At 36.5% G+C, this 20,348-nt stretch overlaps 3 protein-coding genes across 4 annotated transcripts in view; all 3 read left to right on the top strand.

Annotated features, from left to right (window-relative positions):
* scube2 (signal peptide, CUB domain, EGF-like 2) overlaps positions 1-4,714 on the top strand; it is a 28,529-nt gene extending 23,815 nt beyond the window's left edge. For both annotated transcript variants that reach the window (XM_041275326.1, XM_041275325.1), the window contains 4 exons: positions 567-764; positions 1,003-1,155; positions 1,459-1,538; positions 1,943-4,714. In XM_041275326.1, the coding sequence (XP_041131260.1) occupies positions 567-764; positions 1,003-1,155; positions 1,459-1,538; positions 1,943-2,095 (584 nt within the window). In that variant the 3' untranslated portion in view covers positions 2,096-4,714. The remainder of the gene's footprint in view (positions 1-566; positions 765-1,002; positions 1,156-1,458; positions 1,539-1,942) is intronic.
* A 1,610-nt stretch (positions 4,715-6,324) lies between these two features.
* Positions 6,325-10,877, top strand: LOC121330269 (forkhead box protein M1-like). Its single transcript, XM_041276647.1, has 8 exons — positions 6,325-6,725; positions 6,826-6,932; positions 7,396-7,569; positions 8,208-8,336; positions 8,630-8,695; positions 8,891-8,927; positions 9,298-9,467; positions 9,909-10,877. Exons 1-8 carry the CDS (start codon positions 6,695-6,697, stop codon positions 10,641-10,643), a joined length of 1,449 nt encoding a protein of 482 aa, XP_041132581.1. The 5' UTR covers positions 6,325-6,694; the 3' UTR covers positions 10,644-10,877.
* A 1,105-nt stretch (positions 10,878-11,982) lies between these two features.
* On the top strand, positions 11,983-18,056 carry LOC121329646 (nuclear receptor-interacting protein 3-like). The gene is made up of 7 exons (XM_041275345.1): positions 11,983-12,193; positions 14,148-14,330; positions 14,777-14,859; positions 15,193-15,332; positions 16,032-16,084; positions 16,179-16,270; positions 16,472-18,056. The coding sequence occupies exons 1-7, from the start codon at positions 12,020-12,022 to the stop codon at positions 16,485-16,487; spliced, it is 741 nt and encodes a 246-aa protein (XP_041131279.1). The 5' UTR covers positions 11,983-12,019; the 3' UTR covers positions 16,488-18,056.
* The last annotated feature ends 2,292 nt before the right edge of the window (positions 18,057-20,348 follow it).

The following is a 20,348-nucleotide window of genomic DNA, read 5'->3' on the forward strand; positions in this document are numbered from 1 at the left end:
TCATTGTTGTCATTTGAGGCTTCTTTGTAATCTTCTGGAGAATTTTTAACTGGCATCTTTAACTATGCTGTTATGATAAATTACTAAAGTTCAATCTGTTAATTCTGCAAATATAGCCCTTCAATGATTTTAGGACTCCTCAATATAGAATAAGAAACTGAGCCTAAAAATGATCAATTTCTTGGTGTTTTCTGACCCATAGTGATGGCAAAGCTCAATTTTCTGTGTGTGAAATTTCCCTGGTCTGATTACAGGCACGTCTAACTTGACTGAATATTGATTTAGAATATGTATCAAATTACATAAATACAGCTTGTGTTCTGATTTTTTCAAAGAAAAATTTATTTGGTGCTTAACGGGTTAAGATTACTAAACAATTAACGATTTCTAGTGTATATATACTTTTAAAACTTTCATATTTTAAGAGACGAAACCTCTGGTAATCCATCTTCGCTGGTTTTCTTATAGGTTTTATTTTTCCTTACACACAAAAAAAGGTTAAAATTTAACACAGAAGCAGAATGTTGTGATTCAGTGTCACCACAACATTTTCTATGGTTTTCCAGATAGACAATGTGGAGGGGAACTCGGAGACTTTACTGGATTTATTGAGTCCCCGAATTACCCAGGAGACTACCCAGCAAACACTGAATGTACCTGGAACATTAACCCACCGTCGAAGCGGCGTATTCTCATTGTAGTCCCTGAGATATTCCTGCCCATCGAAGACGAATGTGGAGACTATTTAGTCATGAGGAAAAGCTGTGAGTGTAAATGATATGGACGAGAGAGGTGTCACTGTATTTAGGGTTATTTGTATATATTTATACATATGAAATGTAATATATTGAAACACAAAACTAAAGAAAAAATATAAGCATTGATAAGCTCCAGGAGTTGCTGTCAGCATCTAGAATATTTGAGGGAAGGATGACTGCAGGCATTAATGAGCACGTTTAATGTTTGAAAATACTGCTGGGTAATAATGTCCTTCTTTCATAGCTTCATCTAATTCTGTAACAACATATGAAACCTGCCAAACATACGAGCGTCCAATAGCTTTCACATCAAGGTCGAAAAGATTGTGGATTCAGTTTAAATCAAATGAAGGCAACAGTGGGAAAGGCTTTCAAGTACCCTACGTCACTTATGATGGTTTGTATTGTCCTCTTGTTTCACAACTATTGATGAATATTGTGCATTGTCCAAATGTCACTTTTTTATGTCAGATTAGGAATTGTGTTCATCAAAATTAGCTTGATATAAATTCAATATATTACCTTCAGTGTATTATTATTATTAAGAAATGTGATTATATATATATATATATATATATATATATATATATATATATATATATATATATATATATGTGTGTGTGTGTTTTAAGAAGAAGCATAAAAAGTCATGAGGCGTAAATTGTCCAGAAATGCTAATAGGAAAGATTTCTGCCAACAGAGGACTATCAAGAGTTGATTGAAGACATTGTCCGAGATGGCAGATTGTATGCATCAGAGAATCACCAGGAAATACTAAAGGTCAGTGCTGCATAGAACTGAAACAGAACAAAACATCTTTACATGCGAAAGCCCTAATCCCATTAGATCTGTGATTCAGAAAAGCTAACCGTTCTATTCCTTCTCTTTGTTCCAACCATGTTCGAAATTCTTCAATTAAACCTCCTTCCAGGCTCTACAGCATTAAAATATTTTACTTATTACATGTTACTGATTAAACTGGGTGTGGAATACACCTCCAGCAGCAGAATCGGACACGCTGCTCTAATGGGACTGTAAGTTTACAGTGCCACCTTGTGGACAAATATGGTAATAGTGGTTGATTTGAATAGGGTGTTGTAAGGAACATGCCACCGCGTGGCTCGTTCTTGTAATTGCAGCTTCTTGTTGCAGTGGTCTTAAAGTAATTTGTTTCTGATTTCCAGGACAAGAAACTGATCAAGGCCCTGTTTGACGTCCTGGCCCATCCTCACAATTACTTCAAATACACAGCGCAGGAGTCAAGAGAAATGTTTCCAAGGTCTTTTATTCGCTTCCTGCGCTCCAAAGTTTCCAGGTTCCTGCGGCCTTACAAGTAGCTATAAACTACTTGCACCTGGACAACTATTATTTTTTTTTTCCTTTTCTTTGTACAACTTCTTAGAATAAAGTCAACAAGGAGCTGACAGAATCTGGGGATAACTGGGAACATGTTGAGGAGAACAAGAATGCTCAGAAGGACAGAGATGAATTTATTACTCTAGACAAGACTTTCTGACAACATATATATAATTGTGCTTACTGCAGATGACTTCTTTCAGCTTTGAGAAATGATCTAAAAGAGATATCATGATATGTTTTTCTGTTTAAAAATGTGGGGGTAAAAAGGAATTGTGTCTGTTGCAATGGCACAAACAAACATTTGAATTGATTTAGTACTTATGTTCAAACTAAATGGGTTGTCTGATATTGAATAAAATGCACTGGTATTAGATTAGAGTCCAACTAAGTAAAGTCCAAATTATAAAGTCTGTGTTATATGAACTAATAGAATAATGTCCATCATGGGAGTAGAAATATTTAGAATAGTCCAATTAAAGTCAGTGAATGTGTGGAGTTTTAGAAGCGCCTATTCTAGCTTAGAGACAGCACTGAGCAGTCGCCTCGTCGAATAGAAAGTGACAGAACCTCAGAGTCTGAAGTCACGTGATTGTGAAGTCACTGTAAAGTGCAGTAGCAGTTGCAAACCAATAACACGTCCAATTACATTTTAGAACATCAAAATTCTAAGCAGTTTTCAAATGTAAAGAACAAACAGCAAAGGGTTACAAAACAGTAAATTCACAAATAAAGCACCAGGCATTATCAAATACATCATCAGAATAGTTTTTAAAGTGTTGTCTAGGCGACCTATTTGACTATTTCTATCTGTCAAATTAGTTGCTTTTCTAACCCTCATAAAACATTCCACACATTCAAATAGCAATTTAAATTTAAAAGCAGATTACACGTTTTCCCCTTATGTAACATTTAAACTATGGCTGTAGACCACGGAATCTCAAAGGTCATAAATACAATTCTCAAATAAATGACTGTGTGTACAGATATTGTTCTTTATCATTGCATTTGATGTGTTGAGTGTTTAAAACCTGTTATGCAGGAAATGTCAGTTTTTAAATAGGCGGTTCCTGATAGAGAAGAAAATAATGTTCTCTTTGTATTCCTCAATTGAAAAGATTATTTAATACTAAAAAAAATAAAATAAAAAAAAGCTAGTCCCCCATTTATATTAAAGGGGTGTGTTTATAAGCATATGTTATCATTTAAAATGATGCTGTGTTCAATAAAGTGCTTAACCAAGACAAAAGAATATAGGAATAAATTGAGTGCTTGTGAATTATGATAAAGATGCCATTGACACCATGACATGAAGAAAGCAATGGCACCAGAATGATACAGTATTTCCCATAGTTATTATGGAGGCTGATGACAAAAATAAGGGAGAGTTGGGTCCTCTGATTCTTTTATGCTGAAGTTGAATCAATCTAGGTTACACTAATTCAAGAACTAAGGTTTATGAATTATTGAAATAATAGAACACAATAAAGGTGATACTTGTAAATGCAGATGTAAATATGTTTAGGTGAGACTAACAGTGTTTTAGGGATTAATGCTGTGATGTTTTAGCTTGAGTTTAATAATTTCCATGGCTTTAAAATACTATAGTATACTATACAGTAGTACTCTTTTTTTATATATGGATACATTTGGATATCATACTAATTAATTAAGCTAATACTTGTGGACCAGCATGCTCGCAGGCTACTCTATACTCTATATGTTATATTAGACAGTGAAAGTTGCTCAATCAGAAGCGGGCTGTGAAAAGGGTACTTAACTAAATGCAGCCAGGCAGAATACATTCAGCAAATTCACTTACTTAACATGTTTTGAGATCCCAAAAGGTCATGGAATGTTTTTTTGTATTGTACGTCAATACAGAGTATAAATGTTGTGGAATTCGCTGTGAATGCTTAAATGCGTAGACCCAGTGACATCTGCTGGTGAATACATGAGCATATGTAATGCAACTGCCTCCTTGTCTTTGGTAACTGCAAGCTCTAAGAGGCTGGTTAGCCTTTGGAACATCCTTGCAAATTGTATATATTGTAAAAATTGTATTTACATTGACCATTGGTAAATTGAGGCAAGCAATTTTAACTAAGCTTTGAGGATAATGCCCTTACTTTTGTGCATCCACCTCTGTTTCCAAATCCGTATTTCCAGACATGGTCCAATAGTTTTCAGAAAGGCATTTATTTCATTAGTGGATTTGCTCACTGTCCACTGTTTTATTGTCAAGCTGTTTTGCATGGTGTAGCCCTCCCTTTCATTCAAATGCTACTGTACCATTATTGAAATTGCCTTTATTATGCATTGTTCAATTTTTTAACATGTGTCAACATATTTGAAAAGGTTTGTCTCTTTTTTCATTTTATTGGAAATGTAGGCCAGCGATCTTCATATGTAGTAAAATGTATGAGTCAAAAGTTTAAAGTATACCTTTTTTGGGGGGAATGGAAGGAATGGTGTAGATGAATTCAAACTACTCTTGTGACACACTGAGTAATTAAAATATTTCCCTTTGCCCTGTGACCTATTAAACACCCTCTATATTTTCTATATGATGCATATGCTTGTAATATATGTTTGTTATAAAACACCCATTGTACGAACAGGGTCAAGTTCATATATGCATTTTATTTAAAATATATGCTCTCTCTCTCTCTCTCTCTCTCTCTCTCTCTCTCTCTCTCTCTCTCTCTATATATATATATATATATATATATAAAACACTACTCCACAGTAGTGATCAAATCGACCGTTTTGTTTCTTATTAGTTTTACCTCTTAATTTTTGATTGAGTGTTTGTAGTTCTGGATGGATAGATTTCTTATTAGCACTATTGAATATCTAATGATTGACTTTTTAGTTATGGATGAACTGTAATATCATAGCTACTTCTACTGTGAACTTTAAATTAGTACAGGTGGGTGATGGGTCTTAATTATAACAGGAAAGATCCTCTTGAGTCTACATGAAGGTATATTTGAGATGCAGACTCTGTGTACCATGGAACCCTTGGGTATGCACAGTCATCAATGATTCATAAACATAGCATAGACTGCCAGGACTATAAACTATATTCTGCATGTGCAAAGACTGTGTTGTAAATATTAAATAAAAAACAAAAAAATGTCCCGTGTTTCACAAAATATATCACCAGAAATATTTCATCATATGTTGAAGACAAAATGTGAATGTATTAACCGCACAAAAATTACGCAAAGCCTACAGACGGACATCCCATTTCCGACCACTGTGAGGCGCAAGTGGGTTATTAATGTCCCGGAAAATTTGACTGTTCATCTATCGCGAGATTTAAATCTAGGGCATGATTGGCTGATAGAATTACGGACTCATATTTCGAAAACGGTTTTTTGCAAATAAGAAAAAAAGCACAGAAAGGTGGGTGACTTCTTTTTGTCTGGAAATATCTGCGGTTGTATGCAACTGATTTGTACACCTTTTCCAATGTGAACATGTGTGATTACTTATGCAGGATTTATACTGTGTAGAATCAACTTTTAAACTGGCTACGCAAGCATCTACATACGTGTGTAGTTTCTGGGTAACCTGGAAATCATTTCAAACCAAAATTTAGTTGAGTTAACGCAATGGACCTTAAATTGTTTATTGTTAAGCAAGTGGAATGTGCTGTATGTATATTACGAATTAGGCGCAATACGTATGGTTTTACCAGCATATCACTTATTTGCAGTATTGTTTAAGAATAGTAATTCGAATTCAGTTAGTAATTTCAGGTTGAAGTACACACGTTTTCCAGGCCTTAGCTACATAATGACACCTTGGCTTTGTTTATGGTTGGTTTTCCGTTGGTTTGTCTACTTCCACATTTAGTTGTCTGTAAGGTGATGTGTTTGGAACGCATGTAATTATCATAACAAGGCACCCTATGATAATCAAAATGGATTGTTGTCACCATCGCATGCACTAAACTTTCGGTGCTAACATCCCCCTCAGCAAGCAACTAATTTGAGTATCTTCTTGTAGGGCCAAATGCCCAGAATATTATAACTGATTTCGAATAAACACAGTGTGAAGAATATATATATATATATATATATATATATATATATATATATATATATATATATATATATATTTTTTGGTGTAATTTGCATTGAAACTATTTAAATGATACAGAGCGTATGGCTTATTTAATCTTTTTATATTTTTGAAGTGCTTTATTTGTAGCATTTGTTTTTCTTAACAGATTCGTTGAACACGTGTACAAGAAGATACCTGTGGAAAGGATAGCAAATACATATCATTTTCTATTGCTATTATTCATTTGCATTATATAGTTGCGGTTTGAATAACACCCTGGCATTTTCTGAAATGTTTAATGGCATTGGTGTGTACATTAAACATTAAAGACAGTATATACATATCTGGACCTTGACTGGCCACCTGAAACCTCTTCAGTCATTATGAATGCAAAAAATGATTAGTCCAGACTAATATTCCAAAATCATTTCACTTCTACACAGTGGTGTTAAATTGGTAACTCAATGTAGGGGTGTGTAGAAGTTAGTAAAACTATCGTTGATATTATGGAAAACCAAGAAAATGAAGACCGCAATGGTAAGTTACACGTCACTTAACCTTTTACTGGCTTTCAGCATCTCTCTGATATCCAAATAATTTCTTAATGTACTGCATGGAAAAATGTTTGGTTTTGCAGAGAACGCCCTGCAGTTGGATGACAGCCTGACTAATATTAATTGGCTGGGAAGGTTTTCTTGTAAAGGCATAGCTCAAGATAAAGGAAAGAAGATCACAAAGACTAAGGTAAGTAATGTAAAAACAGCAAGTGAAGGGGGCTCCTGACTGGCGCATCCATTAAAAGCGCTCCACGTGGAGTGCAGGATGTGTCCTATAGCCTGGGGATCGCAGGTTCGAGTCCAGGCTATGTCACAGCCGACCGGGAGTTCCTAGGGGGTGGCACACAATTGACTGAGCGCTGCCCGGCTAGGGAGGGCCTAGGTCGGCGGGGGGGTTGCGAGTGGTGAGCTGCGGATACAGATAATAATTGGCACACTAATGATCTTTATCCAAGTCTACTCTGCCTAGTCTTAATATGATTCTGAATATAGTTACAGTAGGATGTTTCCATAATCTGTTTTAACAAAACTACTTGTCATGGGCATACTACAAAGACTGGCATCTAATTGAATGTTAAATGGTATATACATACCCCTTATGAGTAGAAAATGGCAAGAATAATATATAAAATGTGCTTGTTTTGCTTTAGATTGTGAAGCCTCCAAGATCTCCGTCAACTAAGCGTCCACCATATTCCTATTCAGAGTTGATAAAACTTGCCATCGGCAGTGTACCGGAAAAACAGTTGCCACTTCGACAGATATATGCCTGGGTAGAAGAGCATTTTCCATACTACAAATACGAAGCCAACCCAGGGTGGAAGGTAAACCTATTGATAGGAGGATGGAGTACTTTGCATCAGATTTTGGAATTGAATTATTGATTTACCTAATATTGCTATCACAAGTTAGTGATTTAAATTTTTGTAATGTATTCTTTTTTTTAAAACCTGTTTTTCAACCTTTCATCTCTCCTTTTTTCTTGCATTGCTTAGTGGTGAAAAAGTTGATTTGCAATTGGCTAGCTTTAGTCAAATATTACCTCAATATAAGGGAATATTTTAAAGGTCATTAGTATGACCCAGATACCACCTCAGAAAATGGAAACAATAACATTTTCTGTGGAGGAATCTGGGTTTCTATTCAAAATCTGTTTGAAAAAAAAAACATTTAGCCTTTAATGGCTTAATCACGTATTCTTGGTTATAGTCATTTTTTTGAGAAATGCTTAATAATAGTTAAGTGCATGTACAATCAGACAGTAGGCTTGAAAAAAGAAAAGCCTATTCACTGAATTCAAAATGTCTGTAGGTGGGGGCCAAATTGTACAGAGGAAATGTTCAAGCAGGTTTCAAGTAACTTCTTGTGTCCCCTCTCTCTCTCTCTCTCTCTCTCTCTCTCTCTCTCTCTTTTTTTTAATACTGCAGTATTCTGTTTTTTGACCCATGTTTGTTTTTGATAGAACTCAATCCGACACAGCCTTTCTATGCGGGACATCTTTGTGAGACGGACAGATAGAAATAGCAGAACTGCGTACTGGACTATTAAATCCAACCCTGAAACTCAAAGCTGCCAATCTAATGAGCAGAATGTAAGTGTGAATGCTAGATCTTTCAGCACATGTATAACTGTACTCACTCTGTGTGTGTGTGTGTGTGTGTGTGTGTGTGTGTGTGTGTATGTGTATATATATATATATATATATATATATATTTTAATGATATATCTTTGTCAGATCCTCTTAAAGTTAACAACTTTTGTAATGTTCTCAATATAATGAAGAAGCCACCATTAGACCACGTGCACAATATCCAGTGTTAACCTTAATTTTGGTAATGTGTATGGGTTGCTTTTTTTTTCACAATCTATGTATTTTCTTTTTAGTATCTAGGTCAGGTGCTAAATGGCCAATTAAACTATGTCCCTAACCTTCCCATGATGATTAATGTGGTAAGATTTAGTTTTCGATGTTTTATGAATTGTTAAAATTAATTGTGACGGTATTGATTGTGCTGGTAGTAAGAGTCAGAACTGCAACAACAGGCTTGAATTTTGCATTTTCAATAGTTAAGCTAGAATGGTAAACAAGCTCCTTATCTCCTGTTTTTAAGATGCAAAAATGCTATTTCTCTTTTTGTATTCTAGAATAATAGAGTTACTATCGTGCCACCACAAAATAAAGGTAATCTTACTGTAAACTTTCTATTAGTGTATCTGGGGTCTCATGAGAATATATTCAAGGATACCAAGATATTTAGTGTGTAAGTAATCTGCCTAGGGCAAGAAATGCCCCACCTCCAGTTCCTCTCGCCAAACACCTTGCACTCGTGAGGTTTGCTCATTACATTGTCTTGCATACATTTCAAATGCAGACAGATATATGTCCAGGCTGCCAATTAGTAAGCAAGGGGTCTAAGTGGGGTAATCACCAGGTGTAAAAAAGAACTTTCTGCATGTGTGCCATTAACTGGAGAATAGGGTTTGTCTTTCCGTGTGTGTATATATTTGTGAAGTAAATATATCCTAAACAAATCCATTGTTTGCTTTATAAGCTGTCTCTGTAAAGAAAATGAAAGCCTTACTTCCCCGAGGGATTGCTCCACGCCTCATTCCTGTTCCCATTTTCATAAACCCTCCTGTAATGTGTGAGCCATCTTCTGTGCCATTGTCTACTCCACCCATCACTCAAGCTTCTAGGAGAAAGAGGGTAATCGCTCCAAAGGTAATGTACTACACACGTTTGGATTTCTGAGAAGCTTGAGTATTCTGTTGCCCTCTGACTGGTAGACAGATAAGCAGTAGCTAATATATTAATGTAGTGGTTATTAGTACACCATCTTGGTCTGAATGATTTATATTGCAATTGTTGTCTGTTTAAAGGTCATGGTATGTTTTGTATCTTTGTGACTTTGGTGTACTAAAACATGTCGTTATTGTGCCAAAATGAATTCTGTGCCCCCAAACAAAGATTGTTCTCTAAATGTGCCAATTAAATACCAGATGCACCAATCCATTACATAGGGTTTATATCGCATTCCTTTTGCACGTTGCAGATTTCATATTTTTCAGGAATTCCATAATGCTGCTAATTTACTTTTAAGTAATTGTACATGATGGGGGTGGTGGTTGTTTTTAAAAGTACTTTTGTTCTTCTTTTTTCCAGCTTCCCGTATCAAGGAACTTGCTTCCTGGAATGTCTTCTTCCGGAGAGTGTAGTACACAAGCCCCTTCAAATGAGACTGCAGCTGCACCCGGGTCAGTTATAGCTAAACGATGGAAACGATCTGGTCAGCCCAGACTTCATCAGAAGCTGAAACAGAAACACCAGACGCTAGCAGAGCCTCACTTGCAGTTGCAGGAGAATCTTGTTCTGTCTACTGACTCTGGCTTAGAAATTGATGAAGACGTCTCATTAGAACAGAAGACAAACTGTGAGAGATTTACTTCCTCTCCCTTTAAAACCCCTACAAAAAATAATCTGGTGGGCCTGGCCACATCGACTCCATGCAGGGGATCTCGCTGTCTTTCCCCAAGTGGGATTCTTTCCTCATGGAAGACAGGGCTGACTCCTCCCAAGTTTGTGGACAGTTTATTGGATGGTAGTTTATTTAAATCTCCCGGTGCAGGGAGTTGGGGATGTATAAGTCTCGGATTTTCAACCCTTGGTGACAATGTGAAGACCATCCTTGACAATAACAATAGTGAGAAAGATTTGACAGAGTTCAGTTTCCTTGGTTTTACTCCAATTAAAAATGGCAGACTTTCAGAGGGATCAGGATTTGACCAACAGAATGAGAGCTTGCCAAGAGTCTTTTCCAATTTTACACTCCCAGATACTGGAGAGGGAACTGACTTAGCCAACATTAGCTGGTCTGCTTTTACTGCAGGGAATAATTGATAGTGTTATGGATCACGAGATGATGCACAGTATTAATTTCTAATATGTAAACAATCATTTTGGAGAAACATGTTTGTTTATTGAATCTGTGTCATGTTACTGTGATTCATTATGTAGCAGGTTTCACTCTAAATGGCTTGCAAGGGACATAATGTAAATAAAATGTATTCTAATAGAACGTATTTATGTTAAGATATAAATGTTTGCTTGGGGGGTGGGGAAATAAATATTCAACTTGGCAAAAAATAAAGTTGACATGCCTTGTGTGTTTTTTGTTTTGTTAAATATAGGCGTACAGCATTTCTGGATCTTTTAAAATGAACTTCAAGCTATTTCCTGTATGTAAGCTAAAGCACACAAACTGTTAATGCTATAGCCCTTGAAAACTGCCCTGCATATCTGGCCTACATAAATGTCAAAGCATCTCATTACTGCATCACACCGCCTGCATTTTGAGAACACTTTCTCCAGGCTCAGCTGGGTGATTGTGTTTCCAGGATCTAAAAGAATACAAATGAAAATGTATATGTATTTAAGTAGATATGCTTGTGTTGCTTAAAGTCAGACGTTGCACTTGCCAAAGATTTTTAATTTATTTATTATAGACAAGAATGTAAAGTCTTGTCTTTTATAGCCATTTGGACTAGTGTAAACACTGAGTTTAGGTTTATTAACAGATTTCAGCTGGATGTGTGGTACAGTATTTCCAAGCCAGTGTTGTTGTACTCAGATATGTTCTTTCTTGGTGGGTAGTTGCTGCTGTCAATAGCAAAGCACAGGCCTGTCTTTAATTAGAAACCTGAGTTAAGAATGGGGAATTACATGCGACTGCTTTTTCAAACTTTGTCTGTCTAGGGTATGTTGCATATCTGCTTGAACAGACTATGTGTGGAAGGCACATACAGTAATAGAATCTGAATATGAACCCTATACAACAAGTCACCTCCGTTCACGTGAAACTTGGGGTTGGGTGTGATAACACCACAGTGATGGAGCCCCACAATTTCTCTGGTACAGCTGCCTCACCACTTACACAAAATTATTATTACTGTATACCTAGTGTAGCATTTTAGCCATTGCTATAATATACAGTAGTATTTTTATGTGGTTCATTGAATGTGAAAACAGTCTACAAAGCAAGAGCGGTGTTGCTGTAAACTATATTCAATGTTCAATCCCGGTGACTTGTGCCAGTCCTAGCAGTCTCGTTATTATCGCCTCTTTCGCATCCTCGCGGTCATAGTGCAGTTGGCGTATGTTCAAACGTCAGAGCGTTTGCTTCACCCACAGTCTATAAAAAGGCTGCAGTCTGGAGTGTTCTCATTTCTGCTAAGCTGGTAGCTACGCGTTGTGTAGACGCACGGCATCTTTTGGAGATGTTTTATTCAGGGCTGCTCACAGAAGGCAGTAGGAAGGAGATGGAAATGCGAGAGGCGGCTTCTCTGCGGCAGCAGCGGAGAATGAAGCAGACAGTCCAGTTTATGCACAAGGATTCTGCAGATTTACTTCCAATTGACGGACTGAAGAAACTGGGCACCTCTAAGGAAACCGTAAGTTTTTTTAAAAAAATTATTTGTGGTTATTGCGGCTTGCTAAAAAATAATTGTCACTATTTTTTTGTTTTTCTCTAACAAATGGGCAGGTAGATATTGTATAAATGTAACAAAATGTGCGATCACGATAAAGCATCACTTTAAAGTATTTTTCATTAAAATATGTGCTTTTTGAAATCTGGGTGAATACTGAATTATTTTTGCATTCTGCAAGTGTGGTTCTAAGGTTGCACTGGAGTGTATTAAAGTTAGCTGAGATACATTTCTGGGCGTCTTTTTAATTATTTGTTAGGTCTGTCAATTATGAATGTTTGAAATATTTCCAGACATTATTTATCAAATAGCATGTGTACTTATCGAATAGCATTTACTCATGATGCAGATTTTGATCTCAGACACCCAAATTACCAAGTTGTCAAAGAGGTGATGAGGTATCACGTCGTCTGTGCTCTGAACCCTGCTCAACAATGGAATCCTTTTGTATTAGGTAGGAAAGCCTTGGTTACTGACTGAGTCATAGGCGCCCTGCAACCCTGAGCCCTCCCTTCTGACCTGTTGCCTCGATGACTATATAAAACATTATTTTTAGGCAGGTGGAATATAAAATAAAAAATAATATAAATATTGCCAACACATTTTGTTGGTCAGGTTTTTATTTTGTTATTTTATCCTAATGTAATGGCAGTATAACTTGCTATCTCATTTTACTGATGCATGTAGCACACAGCACAGGATATGTAATTCAGTATCCTACATTTGATTTGCTATGTTCCTTTTGGGAGCTGGGAGCTTTTACGTATGCATTGTCCTTAACTAATATTAGGCAAGTAAGTTTAGGTAGTTTGTTGAAATTTGAAGGATTTGTGCGGCGTTCATACAAAAGGAGAAAGTATAACGAATGAGAAATCTTTAATGAGGATGGAGCTTGATTTCCCTCATTAGTTAATACATTTTAATTTTAATTAATTTACTGGAAAGCCCCGTGTTGGTGTTTCACGGGCAGGGATTATATTCTATTGTTTGTGTGTTGTGGTCAGGCCCGCTGTTGAGGAATTGTCTCTGGTGAGTGTGCGGGTGTATCAGCTGCCTGTCACACAAATTAAGGGCAGAAGGCAAAAACACTGTGATTCACTGCAGGGTACAGCGACTGAATTCTGGGTAATACAGGGCAAATAAAAGGGTTTGTTTTCTATATATTATTATTTCAGATTCCCTCGAGACTGGCATCTAGCTGTTATTTAAATGTTCTCCTTAACTGTATTGTTATAATAACTTACTCTGATTCTGTTAACTGCAAAAGTGAAGTCTAAACCTAATGTATCAAATTACATATACACAGCTTGCATTCTGATTTTCTCAAATAAACTATTGTTTGGTACCGAATGGGTTAAAAATGAAGACACTTGGTGACAACATTCTTTACCACAAATTATGGACCATCATGTCACACTTTTTACATATCACTCAAGGCTGATTTACAGAGGTTCACTTTTTCGTGATACTGATTGCTCTAAATGTATATTTCTAGCTGTGGAAGGGGAAATATCACTCATTCTATGAATTGAGCTGACTGGCATTAATTACACAGCAGGCAGCATTGGTGGCAGGGTAGGGGATAGAAAACCCCATCACTTTATAGCACCTACTGGCTGAAAAGGGAATTACCATATACCATATCAGTGATGGAAATATGACTCCTATTGCATAGCATTTTCACCCATTCCAGGTTTTATTACGAGCTTGATTAGTCACAGCATACAGATAACAAGCTCAGGTGTGTTTTATTCATAGTAAAACCAGGAATGCAAAGGGAGTCTTATTTCCATCCCTGCATGTCCATTCTTACACTTGCTTGAACTGAAAACTAGGATACTGGTGGCAGTGTCTGCTAGTTTAGTATCACAAACCACTTGAATGGTACAGTATGGTTTTTTTCTTTTTCTTTTTCTAGCAACCACATAACATTTTGCAGAGGCGGTTACTGGAAACGAATTTGTCCAAGTTTCGAGGAAACAATTGTGGAACAAGAATCCTGAATAACAGTATCTCAGTGCAAAGCTATGGGTTTCATCAGGGCAGAGAGCAGAGCCTAACAACAAGCGAGGAAGAAGACCTGATATGTGTGTGCTGTAAGGTAATGGCAATTTGCAAAAATTTAACAAAAGAAAGGAAATCGCATTATGGGTCAGTGTTCTGAACCGAGCAGTGTTTTTATTTATTAATTAAGCAAATGTTGATGCTGTCATGCATTTTCCTATGTAATGAAACCAAGGAGGCTATCTGTAGTTTTGAAGCTGCTTGGAGATTATTATCCACACCAACAAAAACCCTTGCCTTGCTTAATTTACCTAGCTGTGCAAACCCAGGGAATTTAAATCTATACCAAAGGTTTACTAAATAATGACTACAGTACAGCTATTGATGTATTCCAAAGTGGCTGTATTTCAAATGTTTAACTTAATACATGCACTGTTTTAAAATTGATAGATTTACCGTGAAGCGCTTGGCAATGTGTGTGTTCTTCTAAACGTTGTTCTCCTGTGCCCTGATCTGATCCACTTGCCACTCTTTCACCTGCAGTGCGCTGGAAAGGAGGTCAAAATTGTAATTGACACAGGCTGCCGATCCAACCTCATTACTACAGCCTGCCTGGATAGATTTGGGTATGCATCACAAAGAATTGTCTCCTATCCATTTTCCTTTTTCTTTCTCTGTGGTGAACTAGAGCTTTTAGTACGCACATCTAAAACAATTTTTGCTAACAATGTTACATTTAAAAAAAAAAAAAAATTTAAATACAATATCAAGGGCCCAATATGGCTGGTTTCACAGACCAAGGTTAGCACTAATCTTGGACTGCCTGACGTTACCTTCTTGGTCCAAAATTATATTAAGTAAGGTCCAAAAACCTTGGGTGGTTTTAATCTAAAACCACGTTTCTGTGTTAGAATGTCATCTATCATTTTGTTTGCTACAGTCTTTCTTATTTACTGCAGCCTGAAGGAACTTGTCAAGATAAACGAGACTGACGCAGAGACTCTCCCTTTCCCACATAATTTAAAACCAGTGGGTCAGATTGAAACGCTCCCTCTAATGATTGGGAAGATAAAGGTGGACTGCTCAGCAGTTGTTGTGGGTAAGTTTCCTTCAAATAATACCACACGTACTAACAAACGTTTGTAACTCATTGGTTTGATTGCATTCTTGAGCCTGAGATTTTTGTTTAAAATTAATATTATAAATTGAATACATTTTTTATATCCAATTCTAATGGCATTTTGCAGAACCAGACTACAAATATTCATATCCTATATGTACCCCAAACCATGTTCATATTCCATGCTTACATATGCGGTTTCCTATGCATTTTTAATCCTAACTGCAAATAGACTGCCGGCATTAGATTGAGATCATCACGTCTGGTGGTGTATGCATGGTTTATCCAGTAGAAGGGCCTAATTGGATTGAGGCAAACCAAAGGGGGTAAAAGAATTCCCCACTATAGTATTCAAACCATTCCCTGATCCATCAGTTATTAAGGGCAATAATAACACTTATCTGTCTGTGATATGCTGGCATGCCTGCCATACAACCCTATCAATGTAATGGTGACCTTATTCAATGACCTTGGCATACCTTCCAACATTTAGAAGACTCCCTGTGCTGCTGCTGTGTTCAAGATGTTCAACATCTTTGTAGTACATGCTAATGCTGTATTACAATCTTCACAAAATGGAGTTTGTCACCTTTCACTGCTTCAGTCTACTCCATTCCCTGCTTTAGGCTGCTTCTGTCTAAAATTATGTGCTTAAGTTTGCGATGGTTTCTTTTTCAGAGAATGATGTAGAATGTATGTCTCTGGGGTTTAGAACATTGCGATCCTTGAAGGTAAGGCAGTGTCCTTGCTCTCAAAATAATTTCTGGTAGGTAAATCCTTCTTTCAGTAAGCGTTATTGTTTTTTTTTTTTTTTTCTCATTTCAGTGTGTAATAGACACGAACAAGCAACACCTAGTTCTGGGCACAGTGGAAAGGGAGCAAGTTCCATTTTCTGCTAGTAAAAGTGACAATGAAAGGTACGTTTGATATCTCTTACCATTTTATAATATTAATCCTACAAAAACATGCTGGATGCTTTTGCTTAGAGGTGGGGTTCTCAAACTTTGAATGTTACATTTACAGTTGGGTCATTTCCACATTGGTTCCTTATCTGAACACCAGCATGCTGTGAAGTGTGTAATTAAAATTTTTTTTTATTTCTTCTCTCCACAATTCAGCTCTCCTGAAGTGTGAAGGATCCAATCTTCTCAGCAAGTTAGATAGCATACGCTACCCGTGGCTGCCCGATTCCTGTAAATTTGACAGCTAGTGTTAACTACCTGTACATGGGAGCTTAATTAGATTTTGCACAACCAGGGCACGAAATGCCTTCTGACCTGAGAAGCCCAGTTTTGATCTACGGCAGGTTAACTCCTTAATTTGTCATAATTAAGTCATATAATGTGGTCATAACATTTACATACAATAGCAGTCCGAAGAACGTAGCTACCATTGAGCCACAGAAATGCACAACATTTCATAATGACAATGTCAGATACTCTCTTTCATGCCCTGGGATGTGTCACAGTTTGTGCTTTTTTTTGTAACACTATTTAAACTGCGCAGTACATTTCTCAAGATCTCAATGGTTATGCTGCTTCTAGCGGTTTCTGCAGTTTTTAAAATATGTTCATGCATTTTAAAGCAAGACTGTATATACGGTATCACTCATGCTAGCTAAGTTAGCTTTGACACGTAACAACTTTACAGATTAGATGTGGCATATTTTAAACACCTAGATTAAAAGTTACTGTTAATTTGATCAGAATAAAAATGAAATGAAAACACATTTGCAAACACTCTAATTGACACAATTTCCAGATTATGACCATGTGTTATTCATTGAAACACTACAGACCCATGTCATTTACCTCTTGTTTGTCTTCTAGATAGCTGGAAATCCATCCGTGCCCTATGTTTTGCTATGACTTGTAGAGATAATTCAGAACCAACAAGCACAGCATTGTGGTTGAACACAATGATATGGACAAGAGTGTAAAAAAAAAATATATATGTATACTTTTACAAAATGCCAATAAAGTAGAAGAGTACAGCATTTGAAATGTAATTTGCGAGTATAATGTAGAAACAATTTCACTGCTAGATAGTATTTAGCTGTCCTTCAACAGATTCAGTTTGATGTCTTAAAAATGATACCAGCCCAACCTTTCCAGTTAGTGCCTGTCATTTTTATTGTTTAGAGACTGTTCTTTACTTGAGTATAGGCGCCATTTTTTAGTAGGAGTTGTGCAAGTGGCACTTTGTATTAGTTTAAATATCAATCCATTTATTTTTTTTGAACTGCATGTATTTTGATAGCTTAAGTTTTATGTTATAGACCTGTGGTAATACAAATGTAGATATGTTGTTATAAAAAAAAGTAGTTGTTTCTGTACGAACCAAAGTGCAATCGAAGGTCAGTTTACAAATATTTTTTACATCTGTGATAATAGGTGAATATTTTTTCAGAGTTCGATCAGCAGTAACATGGGTCTTTGATCTTTGTACGTAGCCTGCCTAGTTTTTAACTTTCTATTTAAATGAAAGCAGTATGATTATCATTCCTGTTCTATACTGTTATAAGGAACCTGTATATTTGAAATAAAATACATGTTTAGATCTGCGTTGTTTCATCATTGAAGTATGATCATTTCAAGAAAATCCCAGAGAGCAAAATGCTTTTTAATAGAAGAAGTCACAAGGGATCTGATTTAATTTGTTTTCTAAATTAGTTTCCTGAATGAATGTCTCGCAACTGTAGGCTACAGATATTAAATTTGTAAAACAAAACCAGGACAGTCTTTTGATCTTTGTTTGCTATGAACCCTGTATAAAGCCACCCAGAAGCCACACGTTCACTGGAAACCACATTCTTTCTCTTTCCAAAATGAACTTGGCTGGCCCAGTTTTGTCTACTGGATTTACACAGTGTGCAGTAAAAATGTAGGTTAATCTTTTAGTACATCAATAACTCTGTTTTCCTGTAGACTTCACAGTTTAATAGTCTCAAGTATCAGACTTACTATAACTGTAAGACTGAGAGTTACTAAACTTTTTCGATCCACATTTTTCTAAAAGGAATTAAAAAATACATATTTTTTAAAACTAGATATACAGTATACAAATGTAGGCCAGAGCCAATTTAGATGGACATTCTTAGTGTTTTTGTTTCCCATTGTTTTTTTTTTTTAGATCTATCCAGGAATTCAACAGCCCTGTGCTATTAGGCTCATTCTAAGCAAAGTCTAGCATTGCTTGTAATGAATGGTATAACTGTGTTTTGATTTTTACTTTAATTATAGCACGGTTGTCAATCCCTTTATCTAATTAGGACAGACTTGTACAACTCAAGGCAATCAGGGGCAGTGCACAGTATTTCTATCTAATAATGATCACCAGCAGAGAGTGCCTCTTGCATTTTGTAATTGCAGTAGCGCATTATTAGTATATTCAGAACCAATCACTCCCATGTTGTGCAACAAGGAAAACGTAATTAAAATCATTGCGGGTAAGGGATCAGTATACAATCTGAATAAATTATAACATCCACTTTGCGCGTCCTTTTTTTGTTCTGATCACTTGTTTAATTGCATTGATCCTGCTGCCCTTTTATGTGGGGTAATGAGAAAGTGGCATTGGATGAAAAGAAACATTGCACATACTGAATCTGCACTGTCTATCTCAGATAGATGGAATATTGACAGCTTCTGTCACAATGATTTCAAAGGGTTACGGCTGTTAGGGGGGGGGGGAACAATTTTTACACTTTTAAAAATATTGTTTGCTTTAACGAAATTGCCATACAAAGTATAGTCCATAGGGGTAGAAGTACTGTCAGAACTGGGTGGGGTGGGGGGGAACATGTCCCCCTTGACCCCCCCCCCCCCCCCCCATGACAGTCTGGTCCCTGACTCACTGAGAAATGAACTTCCGATATCTCGTAAGTCAAATTATTCCCACGTATTGTGAAGACTGGCAATAGTGAATAATGGGCTGAGGTTTCATTTATGTATTTTGGTTTTCTATTTTACAAAGAGCATGTTGGCAGCATTTCCTTTTTACTGTATGTATCCCAATGATAAAATAGGATTTTCCATTGTGAAACTCACTAATGTTATATAGTTACCCCCCAATATAATTTAATAGGTGTTTCTCAAACGGGGCGGATCACGAAACGACCTACTGCATGTAATGTCAACAAAGCAACCATACTACATGAGTCAGTCACAGCCTTTGAATAAGATACAGTACATAACACAAAATAGCTCTTCTGTATGAAACGATTCATCCTCCCTTTGAAGCTTTCAGTTCAGATGCAATAAACTGCTTTTTCATGAAGTGAGGACCACTTCATTCAAACTGGCCCTTGTGCTCTCAGGGCACTTTGCTTTAAGCAAAGTTGCTTGGCAACCTGGTTTATCAATGTGCTTGACAATGCTCAGAAAATATTAGCCTAGCAATCTGGGAATCTAAAACTTTAAACCAAAAAGCCAGGAAACATACAAGATGAACTTGTTCATACATGATGAAATTTTATGGTGCAAAAAATCAACAAATATGTACAGAAGAACTTGAAGCCCTTACAGTAACCAATTTTGTAAATTGTTCCCCTTTGAATGCAAAGCCATTTCTTAAGAATTTATTTGGGTAAGAAGCCGCCTAGCTGTTATAGCTCATTGCTTTGAATCATGGTGCATAATAAGCTGAACACTTTCTCGTAAACATTATTACTTTCTCATAAATCGTCGATGCCTCGTGATGTGTAATTCGCTCTAAATCAATTCATTTGATACACGTGCAGTAACTAGCCTTGCATATCAGGGCGATTCACTAAATCAATTAAACTAACAAGTATTTTTCATTGTCATTTGGTCTCATTTGCTGTGAAGAATCAAGAGTTACTCCCTGGCGTTCAACATAAAACCATGGTGATTATAGAAGCAGTCATTCACGCACCTCACTGAAGGAGATTAAAAATTTAAAAATCACACTCACTTGGACAAGAGTCACACTCACTTGGACAAGAGTATAACAACTTCTCATGAGCTCTACTGA

The sequence above is a fragment of the Polyodon spathula genome, chromosome 17 (assembly GCF_017654505.1).
Source record: "Polyodon spathula isolate WHYD16114869_AA chromosome 17, ASM1765450v1, whole genome shotgun sequence".
In the NCBI taxonomy this organism is placed as follows: domain Eukaryota; kingdom Metazoa; phylum Chordata; class Actinopteri; order Acipenseriformes; family Polyodontidae; genus Polyodon; species Polyodon spathula.